Here is a 16214-nt window from a genome sequence, read left to right as displayed (position 1 = left end):
CAGCAGGATATAATGTCCACTGCCCAAAGCTGCCATTGTCTCCAGGAGAACAGATCTTGGTCATCTGGACATCAGTTGTAACAGCTGGGAAATTTTCTGTAGGGGAAATGATGTGCTGTGGCTGGGGAACATGGTGGTTTCTGGGAGCTCTCCAGGCCCCACAGGGAGATTGGGGTATTTATTTTACCTCAGGACACATTCAGTGACTCCCACAGCAACAGCAAACTGTTTAGAATGTTAGAGGCAAAGGCCAATCAGGCCGCATATGCAAATGACCTCTGTGTTCTAACTGGCTATTGGGGGGAGAGGAACAGCAAACTGTTTAGAATATTGGAGGCGAGACTCAGGCAACACAGCCAGTGGATAGGGACAGCTTATGAGTGACAGATCATGGAGCCAAAGGCTGTGGGTGCCGTGTGGAATGTTCAGGAGAGTCCATGACCAAAACAGAATTATATATTAGGAGAGATTCATAAGTGGAGTAGTATTGGATCAACCCAGTTGGATGGGCATTGGACAGCATTGGACCAGGGTGTTAGTGGGGAATGGAAGATGTTTCATCATACCCGAATCCCTTGATGATTCTGCTTTGAGGGCCATAGTGTTCTTTTAATGGAATTTCATCAATTAACTAGATATTTCACTTGAGGAATACCAACATAAGAACTTCTCCTATTTCCAGTTCAGTGTTTAACACCACAATGAGTGTTAGGTGAAGTCTATCAAAAGATATCAGTCAAAATGGAGTACATTAAATCTACATGAGCTTACGGTAGAAAAGCAAGAGAAGAAGAAGAGAAGAGATTGGATTTATACCCCGCCCTTCACTTGGAGTCTCAGAGCGGCTTACAAACTCCTTTCCCTTCCCCTCCCCACAACAGACGCCCTGTGAGGTGGGTGGGGCTGAGAGAGCTCTTGACAGAAACTGCTCTTTTTCAAGGACAGCTGTGCCAGAGCTTGTGACTGACCCAAGGTCACATCAGCAGGTGCAAGTGGAGGAGTGGGGGAATCAAACCCGGATTAGAGTCCGCGCACTTAACCACTACACCAAACTGGCTAAGGGAATGTCCTGAAATGCACATTTGACCGTGGCCATGGTGTGCAAGAAAAGTCAAGCTAATATCACATCTCATACTATGAAGACTGTACTCTGCACTGGTCCTGTCCCCAACCTCAGAGTGGCCTGAAGGCCATTAGGTGTGCTGGCTGTATAGAAGAAAGTCTTGTAGAGAAATACTTCAGTGTTTTAGTTTAGAAAGAGTACATACCTTTTTGGTATCTGATGCAGTTGAAACAGACTGTAAGGAAAACAGAAAGCAAATATTGATATTTTGTTCATTAGGAAGAAGAAGAAGAGAAGAAGAGTTTGGATTTATACCCCACCCTTCACTCAGAGTCTCAGAGTGGTTTACAAACTCCTTTCCCTCCCCCTCCCCACAACAGACACCCTGTGAGGTAGGTGAGGCTGAGAGAGCTCTTTCAAGAACTGCCCTTTCAAGGACAGCTCGTCAGAACTATGGCTTGCCCAAGGTCATCCTGCAGCTGCAAGTGGAAGAGTGGGGAATCAAACCCAGTTCTCCCAGATTAGAGTCCGCACACTTAACCACTACACCAAACTGGTGTGGCAGGTATGGGGAATCAAGAAGCAGTTCCTATCATCCCTAGGAGTCGCCCACACCTTTTTAGGAAGTTTGCTATACTCTTGGCAAACTGTTAAACTAGAAAAATCAGTCAATCAAAATAATTTATGGATAGGGGAAAAACTGTACCTTAGGGCTTAAAAGTCCCCTCCCCCTGTGCCATGCTCCCAGTCTGAATCAAGTCCCCATGCACCTAGTGGATTTAAACAAATACAGGGAGTTCCATACACAGAACTCACAATGTATATATTGTAGTTAAGCCCTGAGGCCATTGGCTCTAGGAAAAAGCTGGCAAAAACCAGTGAGGAAGCTCATGAGCCTGTGTAAAGTTTTCTAGCTCTGAGTATACAACGCTTAGCAGTGTGCAGAGACAGGGCCTTAGTAAACAAAACAAGAAAGACCCAAGGGTAAGAATTGTTGTGACCTGAAGTTTGCAGACTAGAAATTACTTCATCAGATTTATGAATGCTATTATCAGTCCGTAAGAGATTTACAGAGAAAAAAATTGTGTTCAAGTGTGTGCTTTAAAAAATATCCTGTCTCCTGAGGTAACAGTTCACGTATCTGTTAGTATTTAAGGTGCCACAAGAATTTCTGTTGGTTTTGATATTATAGATAAAGCATCCTTACCTGTCCATATGAGTTGCTACTGTAGTCTATGCCGCCCTACAAATAAAGAAAACCTTAATTTATTTTTAGTTAAAGTAAGAATTCAAGAAAGTGTCATTTCTTAAGGTACACTGTTATATCAATTAAGGTTTAAGTTTTGATGATAACTCAGGGAAAACTAATCCAGGTTTGCTCTAGAAAAAGAAGATCCCATCTTGGGAAAAAATATATAGAGGTCGTCACAGTGTTCCTTTACTGTCACATCTATGCCTAAATTGCAGCTAAGGTTGCCAGTGCCAGGTTGGGAAACTCCTGCAGATTTGGGTTTAGAGCCTTGGGAGGATGGGGTTTGGGGAAGGGAGGGACCTCAGCAGGATATAATGCCACAGAGTCCGCCCTCCAAAGCAGCCATTTTCTCCAAGGGAAATGATCTCTGCAGTCTAATTATCAGTTGTCATGCTGGGTGATCTCCAGGCACTACCTGGATGCTGGCAACCAATGTTCCCTCTAAGCTGTGGAGTCTTGTGAGCAAAAATCCTACTTTGTGAGCTGCTGGCATTAAAGTTGTGAGCAAGCAATTTGGCTCCTATATAAATTAGTGTGCTCTGGAGCAATCCTTCCTGAGCTAAGACAAAAATGTGTGAGGTTAAAGAACTGTGAGCTAGCTCACACTAACTCAGCTTAGAGGGAACATTGCTGGCAACCCTGTATGCAGTGTATATCTAAGTTTAAATGCTCATTTACTAGCTAGACCCAGTAGCTTAGAAATTTCTGCTGGTGGAAGGATCTCCATCCTCAAAGTGTAGCTTCTTTCCCTCTTCTCTCCTAATGCATATCCAAATGTCCCTGCAAAATATTGCTCCCAAGGGACAGGGGAAACCTGGGAACAGCATGAGCGGGGGAAGGGACAGGGGAAACCTGGGAACAGCATGAGGGGGGGGGACACAGAGGTCTACAGTGAGTGGGAGGAATCAGCAAAAAAAAACATCTTCTCTTCCCTATCCTCCCATATATTTGGATCAATATGGTATTCATTACTGAGGTCATTTCGATTCTAATCTTCTGTTGTACCACTCCAAACTGTAGGGCAGGGATGACATTTGTCATATTTCACCCTAATTTAATAATTCACAGCAAGTGGAAAACAAGTATAGTATGTGACAGGCTTTTCTAGAACCTTTATTCTGGATGTGCTGAATTTTTATTTACAGAGAATTTTTATACGAGGGACCAGTAAGAATGCGAGCTGCCATTTGCAACCTGAAATGGTACAGCCCAATCTATCTCTCTGTTCTGCTGCATGGATTGACCAAGTCAAGGTGATGTTGGTTAGTAGCATACTTGTAAAACATATGGTTGATTACAATGAACAGGACAGCTACCCAGCAGAAGGGGTTGAGCTAACGGCACCAGCCCTCCATCATACACCAAAACTCCCAGAAAACTTACATCACCGCAGCCATACTTGCTGTAGACACTTGAAACTCCACCCTGTGTAGAAAACAGCGAAGAAGTTGGATATTTCATTTTGCTGTGCCTCTTAACGACATCATGTGATAATAATATTGATTGACAGGAGGAGTATTCAAAATTAGAGACTAAGGAAAAGTCTAAGTAATTTGACTTTGGATTTTTTTAATTTTTTTTTTACAGCAAGTAGTCAGTGATCAATTTTTAAAAGGAAATGAACCGGGACTTAGTTTAACATTCCCAAGAACTGCATCTGCCAACTTACAATGAAGCACAACCAAACTGAAAGAACTGCATCTGCCAACTTACAATGAAGCACTACCAAACTGAATGTAGAAGCTTACCACATATCAGTAAACGTGCACATCTTTCCATGGTAATGCAACCAAGCCCTTTTATGGGCATTATATAGGAGGCATAAGTCATCTGCACACTGCCTGCCGGTATTTTAGTACAACCAGGTCTGAGTGCCATTTATGGTTACATAGTGCCAGAGAAAGGCACTCTGTACAAGCTCAGGAGCCACTTCCATATACCGCATTTCAAGACTAATGTATTATCACAGCATAGGTATCAGTCAACCCAGCAACACATCATGACAGTGAACCTTTTATTTATCTGTACTCATTACAGTTTCTGTCCCATTCCATCCCTATATCTGGGTAAAATGACAACACCATATCCGTGTGAGTGCATATACACATGAATTCAAATCTTCCAAATTTTGCTTTTAAAGAAAAAAGTTTTATAGCACTCTGGAAAGTATTCAGGATTTGGTAAGTTTTTAAGGAACGGAGTTTCACAGTAGTTGAGTAGCAACTGAAAACACCTTTTAACAAGCTTTTACTGTTTATGCTTAGAAACGAAATAACGGGAAGCCAGTACAGGCACTGGAGTGCTGCTGCAATGCAACCCTGGTTTCCAAAAAAAATCTGAGGCCATTTTGTATTAATCAAAGCAATGAATACCCAAGCTCCTGCAATATAACCAAGGCTATAGTTCAATAAGGACTAAAAGTCTAAAGAAGAGTATGCTTACACCAAGGCAGCCACCTTTTTTTGTACCTCCTTGATACACTACACCGCCCTGGAAGAAAATAAAATGGGTTATTTCTTTTTTTAAAAATGCTTTGTTTACTGCGTGAAATAAAACCTGCAATGTATAACACTAGCAGCGTGCATCACAATCCATCTACTTTGCAGAGAGAAGGCTTATTTGAACGTATGTTGTCATTGAGAGCAACATATCTGTAAAGAAACCAGAATTATTGGATGTGATTTCAAAAAGGAGAATGAATCCAAGATAATGATCTGCTGAGAGAAGAAGAAGAAGAGGAGGAGGAGGAGGAGTTGTTGGTTTTATATCTCACTGTAAACTATCTAAAGGACTCTTGGAGCGGCCTTCCCTTCCTCTTCTTTCTGTGAGGTTGGTGGGGGTGAGAGAGCTCTGAGAACTGTGACTGACCCAAGGTCACCCAGCTGGCTTCATGGGGAGGAGTCAGGAATCAAATCTGGTTTTCTAGATTAGAGTCCACCGCTCTTAACCACCACACTAAGATGGCTCTTTCCGTAAAGACGGGAAACCTAGCATTTCCCTCCATCTCCCACTGGCATTTTCTTCTATTCTATTTCAGTCATGATTCACAAGGAATAAAAGTGGCCCATGGTAACTTTGTGGCTATGCCGCCACAAAAAGTGCTCCTGGTTGTTGCAGATAATGTGACACAATTTAAGAGTGGCAGGTACATCAAGCATGAAGTTGATGGACAGACACAAGACAACCAACTGCCCCAAATCCACACAATGAATTACCCCATGGGAGTCTGAATGCTCTTTCTAAATAGCTGCAATTAGATTACACACAAGTTGCTCATAATCAGGCATCACACAGAAGAAAAAGACACTTGCTTTTAGAGAGCCACAGAGATTTCGTGCAGCGGTCTTCAACTATCCCAATCCCAGGACCAACTAAGAAACGTATCCACTAAGCTGCAACCATGTCACAGAAAGTGACATGGTATCAGAATTATGTGACAGGAAGAGAAGACAAACTTATGAACATGGCAGATCAAAAGACCTGGACAGACCTGGCCAACAGGGATATACTATAATAAGGAATAAGCTCTAGGATAGAGCCTTGGAGGAATTATTTCCACCACAGAGAGGGCCCCCCCCCTTCTGCAGGCCATCTTATCATGCATGCAAAGACAGCCAAGAGACGTAGCTCCCTTGCTCGTGACACAGCAGGTCTTTCTAGAAGGAAGCAAAAATGGCAGCTATATAAGGGCTTGCAATCCAGCAGGAGGGACTCTGCAAGCCATCTGAACATCCTGAGCCATAATGTAGTGGATGAACCACTGGTGGAGTGGAAGGACGCGGACCAGGGAGACTTCTACTGCAAACCAGCATGGCTACCCACCTGAAACCATCCCAGATTATGGCTATCTCAGGGCCGCTACATGTGACAATTTTTAACAAGTCAGGTCTGGGGTCCCTGGACCTCACTCACTTTCCTCACTGGCACACAGCAGCTGTGAGGAATGGTATCTGTGAAGTCTACAGAGGCCCAATTCAGCCTGGGGCCATGGCATGGCAGGAGGACGGGCTTCTGCCTCTCCCCATGTCATATTCCTAGACTAGAACAGTCCTGGCAGATAAAGATTAGCTACCATTTTGGAGCTAGACGTGCACGGAATACTATGTCTTTACTGAAAGGGATACCAAATTAAGCCCTGTTTGTGTGTCGCACTGACCCCATGTACAACCTACCTGTACATGTGTCCATCGGTTTGTAAGAAAGAGACAACATGTGTTCACTTGACAAATGAAACAAGGGGCCAATACCTGCATAGTGCAATTTCAACCACACATTCAACTATACATGCTTTGAATGTAACATGAGAATTACTCAAGAAATGTTTAAAGAAAATCATGCATGTGCAGTATGCAGATTATATGTGTGTTCACTGTTACATGTGAACAGAGCTCTAGTAACCTCAGATTTTTGGGGAAAACAGTTTACCTGGAGCTGCCTGCTACCACCCTGAGAAGAAAATGCTGAACTTGGCAAAGAAATCAAATTTAATAATCTGTACTTCAAATGCTTGATTTTAAGGAATGCCATTTTTCACAGCCTGGATATCCTGCACCTTCTAGACAGAATGCTGGATGAAACGAGGTGGTTCGCCCACCTCACTCTAAGTTTTGTTTCCCTTCTTGCTGTTAATCTACACTATTTAATGTCCTCATGTGGTTACATTATTCAATATTATTTAATTATGGGAAGTCATGAAGTAAAAACATGACTTGAGGAGAGTAATTTTATAGCACAAGCCTGCACAGGCTCACACAAAATGGTGCCCAGAGGAAGTTGTTCAGCAGTGCAAAAAAAAAAGTCATTTTGGTTTCTTCACAAAGCAACCTCCTTTTGAGTAGCAGTTTACCATATGCAACACTTGCTGCTGAGTAGTTTGCCTCTGCACCACTTCGCAAGATTCCTGTAATTGTGCAACTGTGTAGATGCCAAACCACATGGTGAGGTGCTGCACCCAAATATTTGATGCATGTAACAGTTGACACATTAATATTAAAACCTGTATTCCACTTGTTAGCCCAATGTGTAGATGCAGCTCCTACCTGGCAGCTATTTTGTGTGGAGCAGAATTTTGTAAAAACCTGCTTCCATGCTCATCAGTGCTTCTACTCAACATAGGAAGTTTGGACCAGATATTTCTCTTTCTTCAGTGAAATGTCCAATTGATAGCAGGACACTGACACTGAAATCATATGGAGAGTTATTCCTAGCCTAGCCTGTAGAGAGCTGGCACAGTATAGTGATTAGAGTACTGGACTTGGATTGGGAAGTCCCTGGGTCTCACAGCTCTGCTATGAAACTTGCTGGCCAAACTTGCGTCAGTCACACTGTCTCAGCATAACTTAATTTACAGGGTTGTTGCTCAGAGGATAAAATGGAGGAGGGGAGAATTATGTTGTAAACTGTTTTGAGTTCCCACTGGGAGGAAAATTGGAGTGTGTGTTTTCTGTGTGTGATGTGTGTGGGTATATATCTCACACACATATGGGATTGTATTGTAAGGGCTAGTTCACATAGCCATGGACATCCCTTCGTTTGTCATCTCTTACAAGTACAATTCCACTCTCAGCCTATTAAAACCAACAGGTTTAAACTGAAGTAACTCTGCACAGGATATCACTATTAATTTCTTGGTATTTTGTCGATGACTTGCAGCTATTTAAACTGACTCTCACGTGAAAGGGGAAAGCTATCTATAGTAGTTGATCTACGACACTTCCCTTACACATGCAAGTCACTATTTGATATTACAATGTTTATACTGCGTAAACCAGTCCGGAGACTTGCTACCCTCCAAATAAATTGCTTTGTTTGAATGTACTACTCACTGCAGTACGGCAAGATCAGAGACTGAGCTGCAGTATGATGTAGTTGGTGGATACAGATGAAGGCAACATTCTAACAGCCTGACTATCCAGCCTTTGAGGATTTTTGAGAAAGCCACTGCAGTGTCTGTCACAAAATCACACACAATGCAATTGGAACTTACCTGACTGCCGGAATAAGTGCCGGATGAGGAACCCTGATATATCTGCAACAACCAGACATTTATCTTTAATTATCTGTTGCATAAAATATTTGGGTTTCAGGGTCAAGGGAAGGTAGGATCTGATGGAAAGCAGAGCACATGCATACAGTTTGCAATCTAAAGCACAATAAAGATTTGTTGTTGCAATAAGAAATCAGAAGCGAGAGGAATTATATGGCATGTTATTTGGTGAATGGTATTATGGAAAATAAATACAGCAGTTGTGAGAACAAGAAGGTTGGAGGCCTGCAAGGAATGGGGGAGGGATGAACCATTAAAAACTCCCCCTAATATAAATTTTTCCCTCCAGAATACTATAAGATCTTATGGGGTTTAGCACGGCAATTCTTCCTCGCCATTCTATTTTCCATTTAACTGTTGCTCAAGTTTTGTCAACATTCTATGCCTGGTAGGGGCCCATGAGCATGCTCAGTCCTCTTTAGGCCATTTTGGAATTTCTTCTTCTTCTTCTTTTTTTAATTTACAGAATCATCTTGAAAAGGCATAGGACCATGTTTGCTAGTGGAAAGACTGATTATATGAATAATACTAAGAAAGAGCCCAAAGAACTGTAACCAATAGGGCTGCCAAATCCCCCCGGGGATTTCCCCCTGCTTTGGAGGCCCGATTTCCGCCCCTGTGGAATTGGGCCCCGGGGGAAACCCCACCCCCCGCGTGCACGTCACAAGGAAATGATGAGGTAAGTCCGGACTTGGCAACCCTAGTAACCGAGGTACTAAAATTGTCATCAGGAGGGAGGGAAGGTGGCTTCCTACAGCCCAGTCTCATCAGATCTCAGAAGTTAAGCAGGGTCAGTACTTGGATGGGAGACTACCAAAGAAAACTCTGCAGAGGAAGAAAATGGCTAACCACCTCTGCTTCTCACTTGCCTTGAAAGCCCCTTGCTGGGGTCACCATAAGTCATTTGCAACTCGACGGCACTTAATGTATGTATGTCAAATTGTCATCAGAGTCATGGTACAGATTGAAAAAGAAACGGCTTACCTTGGTACACTCACTACTGCTTGCGTAACTGCCACCCTGAAAGTAATGAAAAAACTATTGATACAGTCAAATTTCAGAAAGTTCACCCAAATATACATCCTTTGGCTTAGTATAGTGCCAGAAGACTATAACCAATCAGGTTTCCCTTTAGAGTGACTTCAGAAGAAGGAAAGCACTTCATGCTTCCTAATACCCACACTTCTTTGTAATGCCGAAATAGAATAGTTGAGCCTCTTTCTGTGTCCCTGAGCCAGGACTTCCAGTCTCCAGGTCAGGCCTGGAGATTTCCTGGAATTACAGCTCCAGACTACAGAGGTCAGTTCCCCTGGAGGAGATGGAAGCTTTGGAGGGGAGCGTCTACAGCATCACAGGGTCAATGGCTTCCCCTCCCCAGACTTCACCATCCCCTGCCACCATCCCCAAATCTCCAGGAATTTCCCAAGGTGGAGTTGGCAAGCCTACCGTGGACCAAGAGGGAGAAGATGCACAAGTTCAATTTCAAGCATGCAAAGAATTGTGGGAACGAGAGTGTGAATCATGTTTCAGAACATGTTCCCCCCCCCCCCATCTCCTTATTTTTTTATTTTTTAATGATTTTGGCAAAGATGGCAGCATCAACTTGCACCAGTTCTCTCTCTCTTTTTTAATGGAGGGATAGAATTTTATTTTAAAAATTTCAAAAACATACAAACATTAAGGACAAACAAACATAGAATGGGGGTAATTCTTCTCAGATGCCAACATGTTAAGATGATATGAGTAATTAAAGCTAGATTCTAATAAACTGGACTACCTCAACACATCTATTTCTTCATGTATTTGCAGCTATCTACCTGTTTAGCCACCTATGGTGGCTCAAATTTTAATGACAACATACAACATACTACCTCAAAGATACCAAAACCAAACAGAGTGTAAATACCAAACAGTAAACACTTTGCTTTAAAAAAATGATAGGAGCTATATTGTTATATGCAGTGCAGAGTTTGTAATACTGGAGTACGTTATACTGTTTTATATTCAGCAGCATAACCAAGAAGCATAGGTCGAATTGTTTGGGAGTAAATCCTTCTCAGTCATATATGCACCAGTTATCTTGAGGCACTTTAAATATATATCTAGCAGAAAAGTGCTATAATTATTTAAGAGTCATTGTCCCAAATTAACCGTACTCACAACACAAATAATGGGTTCAATGCAATCAAAAGCAATTCATGTATAAAAGATATATTGCGAATCATAGTTCAAAAATCCTTACCTGGCCACAGTTTATTCTTAGAGTAATACCTGCAGACTGTAAAGGAAACAAAATATCTGGTGTATAGTGAAAGGGACTCAAGTTAGAATTTATTCATGCTGGATCATGTCATTGACATGAAGCTAGTTCCAATGATAGGCTGTCACAACAAAACTCTGAATATGGATGGATAATGATCACAGCAGCAGGGGTGGTGGGAAAGTTAGCGTGAATCAGGCACAGGTGCAGAAGAAGGCAGCCTATCTCTACAAGTCCGAATATTGGTGTCACAACTGGCTTGTCATACATAAAGCCCAGCCTTTCTCAGTGCTGTCGTGTTCTTCAAGTACATAAACAATTGGAGAATTGAAATAGCGTAAACCAAGCCCAAGTGTAATCCTACATTTACTGGACTCCCAGCCAAAATTAAGCACCTTTACTCTCCTGTTGAGTTTAATGGAAGATTTAAGCACATGGTGAGCTATCCCCCATTGAAATCAACATTGAAAGTGCTCAGTTTTGGCTGAAAGACCTGTGCCTGCCTATATGCAGGTGCAGGCTTTTGCCTGCCCCCCCCCCGCATCCTCAGATGGAATCATGAGGGTGAGGGAGTCTATGAGGGTCCAGCACGGCAGCGCTGGCCTCTCAGGGAGGGTTGGCTGGCCAGATCTGGCGCCAGCAGCCGTCTTTGGGGTCATTCCAGCCCGAGCTAAACTAGTGCCATCAGAGTGAAGCCGGAAGTGCATGATTTCTCTCTTCTCCTATTGCAGTCCTCTGAGCAACCCGTCCCCCTTTCTGCTGCTGGAGATTAAGGAACAGCATGGTGGGCAAAGTGAGGGTATGCAGTAGGAGGGGAAAGAAGAGGAAAATCACCCTCTCCTCCACTAAGATAAAGCTGTTCTGCCTGCGAAACCCCTGTTACACCAGTGGAACAGCACATTTGGTTTCCAAACCAGAATATGTAAAAGGGTAAGTAATGGAGACCAAGTAATTTCAACAAACCTTCTTCCTGCTTTTGGGTGATATTTGGCCTGGCTGAGATTCACCACCAGTGTTGGAATCATCTGCTGCCTCACTTAAATTTCTGGGAAACAGGACTACACTGGGAACAACAACCCAGTATGTTTCAGGATCTTGAAAAATGGTCGCTCTGAAAAGATAATAAATCACATTTTGTATTGTGGTGATTATCTGGTATGGTGCAGCAAAGTGTCTATGTTAAGAAGCTGCTTGTTTGTTTTTTTAAGTTGCCCAAGGATGGTCTTAGGGTTCCGTGTCAGAGCACATCCTTTGCATGCAGGAGGTTCTAGCTAAACTCTAGTTAAGAGAAGATATTGGATACAAGTGTTGGGAAAGATTTTTCTCGGCCGGTGACCTTTGAGAACCAGTCAGGGGAAACAGTACTGAACGAAATGGGTTGAGAAGAACTTCCTGTTTTAACTCATGTGTGCCAATGTTTGCCAAAAAATATGTCAAACGTATTACCCGTTTTGATTCTATTTAGCAACATTAATCCCATACATTATATCACATGATACTGGTCAAACAATTTGAAATAATTGTTTCCGAACTGAATTCCGAACAGCCTTCTCATTTTCTGGCTTTTCTTTCCTACAACTAATATAGCACCTGGATTCTGATGGTGACCTTTGAGAACCAGTCAGGGGAAACAGTACTGAACGAAATGGGTTGAGAAGAACTTCCTGTTTTAACTCATGTGTGCCAATGTTTGCCAAAAAATATGTCAAACGTATTACCCATTTTGATTCTATTTAGCAACATTAATCCTGTACATTATATCACATGATACTGCTCAAACAATTTGAATTAATTGTTTCCGAATTGAATTCCGAACAGCCTTCTCATTTTCTGGCTTTTCTTTCCAACAACTAATACAGCACCTGGATTCTGATATTGATCCTGGTGTTCTGTTAATCCAAGAAACATATCCATATCTGAATATGCTTGTCCATGCCACAGTTCCTGGGTTATCTGAATTTGCTTATCTAGTGCCAGAGTCACTTTGAAGCATTTATTAGTATGATGCAACGTACTACCCCACAAAATGAAAACAATGCAACAGTAAGGCCACCCTCCAAAATCAATGTTTACTGTTCAGATCCACCCTACAAGCACTTACGGCTACAGTTTTAAGGCTCAGCTGAAACATACAGAAGAATGTCCTCAATCTGTTTTGCAGGTTTTCCCTCAATTTTAAGTGGAAAGGTAGGGTAAGGGTATCAATATTTAAGAACATAAGAGAAGCCAATGTTGAATCAGGCCAATGGCCCATCCAGCCCAACACTCTTTTACACAGTGGCCAAAAATACCGGGTACCATCAGGCGGTCCACCCGTGGGGCCATTAATATTAATAAATGGCTAGATAAATATTTCCCCTGACTTCTCTTGTTTTCTGCTGTTCCCTCTAGTGCCCCTCTGGTTCCAGCAGCTCGAACTCTCTTGCAATTGTCAGGTGGCAAGCCAAATGTGATCGCTCCATTGGGTTGCCAACCTCCGTGTTAGGCTTGCCAGGTCCCTCTGGGCAGCTGGAGGGGGACAGGGAGTGGGATTACCATGAGAAGGGAGTCTCACCCAGTGTTTCAGTGACGTGCCCACATGACTTCCAAAGGGACCCAGAATTGATGTAGGCACATTGGGGTGAAGCTTTGGTTTGGGGGCAAAAGCCCCAAAACCAGAGCATCGCTCCAACATCCCTAATGTGCCTATGTCACTTCCGGGTCATGTTGGAAGACATGTGGGCATGTCGGGTGTTCCTCCTTTTTTTTGCCAGCTAGCCGATCGGCAGTGGAGAGGTGAGGGGTCTGGCATCCCTTCTCCATGTAGTGGCTAGAGATCACCTGGGATTACAGTTTATGTCCAGGCAACAGAGACCAGTTCCCCTGGAGAAAATGGCTGCTTTGGAGGGTGGCACTATATCCTGATGAAGACCCTCCTGTCCTCAAACTTCAGCCTCCCCGGACTTCACCCCCCAGATCTCCAGGAATTTCCTAAACCAGAGCCGACAACCTTATTGCTCTGTGATAAGAAATATGCAGTAGCTGCAAGACAGCACATTAATAAAGGTTATTGCTTGGATCCACAAGAAGCTTTCCAAAGACAGAAGGATTACAGTCAACAAGGCAGGACATCCATGACTCCCCCCTCCTGCTCTGCAGCCCCCCCCCCCCAGTGCTTTTTCTGAAGGACAGGGGACCCTCAGGAACAGCATGATGGGGGAGTCAGATGTCTGCCATGGAGGTGGTGGGGGGGGGGGCTGTGAAAATCAGCCACTCCTGCATGTGCAGAGATTTTCTGGTGACTCCAAGCCTTAGACTCATATCTTTGGTCCATTTAAATCAGTATTGTCTGTTGTGACTGGCCTCAGCTGTCTAAGATCTCAACTAGTGATCTTTCTTAACCCTGCTAACTAAGACAGACTACAGATGATGAAATGACCATATCCAACATATACAAATGCTACATTCTACCTTTTCAACAGGGGTCATTTCGTAGAAAAAGAGCTAGGGGAACTCATTAGCATAACTCATTAGCATATGCCACACCCTCTGACATCAGGGGCCCGGCAGTGGACCTGCAAGGCCAGCGGGAGTGTGAGGAAGCCCCGCCAAGGCCCTCCCTGGCCCCAGGCAGGCAGGGGTGGGGAGAGGCGGGGAGGAAGCAACTTACCCTCCCTCTTCTCCTGCCTCCTCCTGGCTGAATGAGGGCTGGAAGCGGGGCGGCCGGAAGCAGGGGGCGGGGCTTCGTCATGTGCCCCGCCCCCTGCACCTCACTCGGGGGAACTGTGTTCCCCCGCGTTCCCCCTGAAATGACCTCTGCTTTTCAATATAACATCAGACTACCAAAGAAGAAAAAGAAGAGGACAGGCAGTCCCCCAAAACAGCTGTGTATATGTGTATACAGAAAGATGAGCAGGTATAGAAAGGGGAATTGGTGCATTTTTCCTCAACAAATTCACTTCTGTATATCAAAATATATCACTGACCCAGGAATCTGACAGAAAGATGGGAGAGGAATGACAGGCAGACTAACTGCTTTGGTTTTGGTTATTTTTCAAATGTGTATGATCCAATTTATTATTATTGTCTTTTAAGGCACCTCCACCCTCTGCACTTTAATATTAGACAAGAAAGGGTAAGGGAGAGGGCTCAAATTGACATTACGAAGATTACACAACCCAATCTACCTATAAAATGCAGGCTTGTACAGCCTTGATTTGTGCTGTAGCTGCATGGGGTTTAATCCTTCAATTTTTGTTTGGTTTCAGTAACAATAACTGGCTCCACCATAAGCATTTTAAAGGAAAAACACATCTTTTTAAAAACAGGCCTTTTCCCCTGTTAAATGCTAAAACCAAGGCAGGGAGCCTGATTTTGATTAGCAAAGCCAAATGGAGAATTAAAGGTTAAACTCATTCTCCCTTCCTGCATAACCCTGCAATTTGCATTTTATAGAGACAGAGATGTGTGATCTTTTTCACACCTGACTCAAGGGGCCAGTCAACCCAGTGCTGTGCACAATCCAGCTCTGAAAAGGGAACAGTGGCGTTATGGCTGACACAAGATCTAGCCTATTAACACTGCAAATCCACTTTCTCTTTCAATACGAATCCTCCCAGTTCAATCCTTTATCTTCACATATCTTGCAGGTGTAGTGACTGTACTTTCACAGTAGGCTGGCTGCTTATGTATGCAGCCCAGTGGTGTGTAACATCCATTCGCTGAAAATATTTACACCCACCTTTGTCCTTTAAAACGGAGCCCAAAGCAGCTTAATAGATTGGGAGACTAATAAAATGGAATGACCCATACCTAACTTCGTGACTGAATGTATATGGAAATGACATCCCATTGTCCCCTGCGACCAGTGTAACTCTTCATGTCACCAGCAGCAGCCCCTGGAGACATTTGGTAGAACTGTCTCCTCTGGTTTGGAAAAGCCCTGGAGATTTGGGGGATGGAGCCTGGGGAGGGTGGGGTCGTGGGAGGCACCTCAGCAGGGTATGCTACCACAGAGTCCACCCTCCAAAGCAACCGTTTTCTGCAGAGGAACTGATCTTGGTTGTCTGGAGATCAACTATACGTAATAGTGGGAGATCTCCTGGTGCCACATTTGGTGATGCTTGTGGAATGGAAACTCTTTCTGCAACATTGGTGACCCAACAGGAACCCATCTTACATGTCAGACATGGTGTATAGCACCCATCATGCGGTGGTTGTTTCACACAAGTACTACATAAGATGTATAGATCAACCAGGGTTAACTATACCTGAAATAATTTTAATAGGGAAATCTGAAAACAAATGCCCCTAACTTTACTTTGTTTGAAAAATCTGAAAGCATCAAAAGTATCAAACTCCCAAATAAGAACTCCCTAAGCAAGCAGAAAAAATAAGACTTTGGAATTTAGCCAAATAAATAAAAGGGGGAAACTAAAAGGCCTGATGAGGAAAGAATATGAGGGACAGGTTTTGGGGTGGGAATTCCAAACTGATATTGTATCTGAAGAAATGAGCAGTGACTCATGGAAGCTCATGCCCTACCACAAATTTTGTTAGTCTTTAAGGTGCTACTGGACTATTTCTCTTTTCTACTGTCCCCCAGCAGTTTTTT

General features: G+C 43.4%; 1 protein-coding gene across 1 annotated transcript in view; it reads right to left on the bottom strand.

Annotated features, from left to right (window-relative positions):
* Positions 1-16214, bottom strand: part of LOC107112232 (hornerin-like) — a 115938-nt gene that overhangs the window by 83651 nt on the left and 16073 nt on the right. Inside the window, exons 5-9 of the mRNA XM_015413329.1 lie at positions 11585-11732; positions 9346-9381; positions 8302-8343; positions 2271-2306; positions 1269-1298 (exon numbers count right to left, since the gene is read on the bottom strand). Coding sequence (XP_015268815.1) covers positions 1269-1298; positions 2271-2306; positions 8302-8343; positions 9346-9381; positions 11585-11732 — 292 coding nt within the window. The remainder of the gene's footprint in view (positions 1-1268; positions 1299-2270; positions 2307-8301; positions 8344-9345; positions 9382-11584; positions 11733-16214) is intronic.

This window comes from Gekko japonicus, unplaced genomic scaffold, assembly GCF_001447785.1.
Source record: "Gekko japonicus isolate JY-2015 unplaced genomic scaffold, Gekko_japonicus_V1.1 scaffold70, whole genome shotgun sequence".
NCBI classification, from domain to species: domain Eukaryota; kingdom Metazoa; phylum Chordata; class Lepidosauria; order Squamata; family Gekkonidae; genus Gekko; species Gekko japonicus.
The sequence above is the reverse complement of the archived record's forward strand: the minus strand, read 5'-3'. Positions and strand labels throughout refer to the sequence as shown.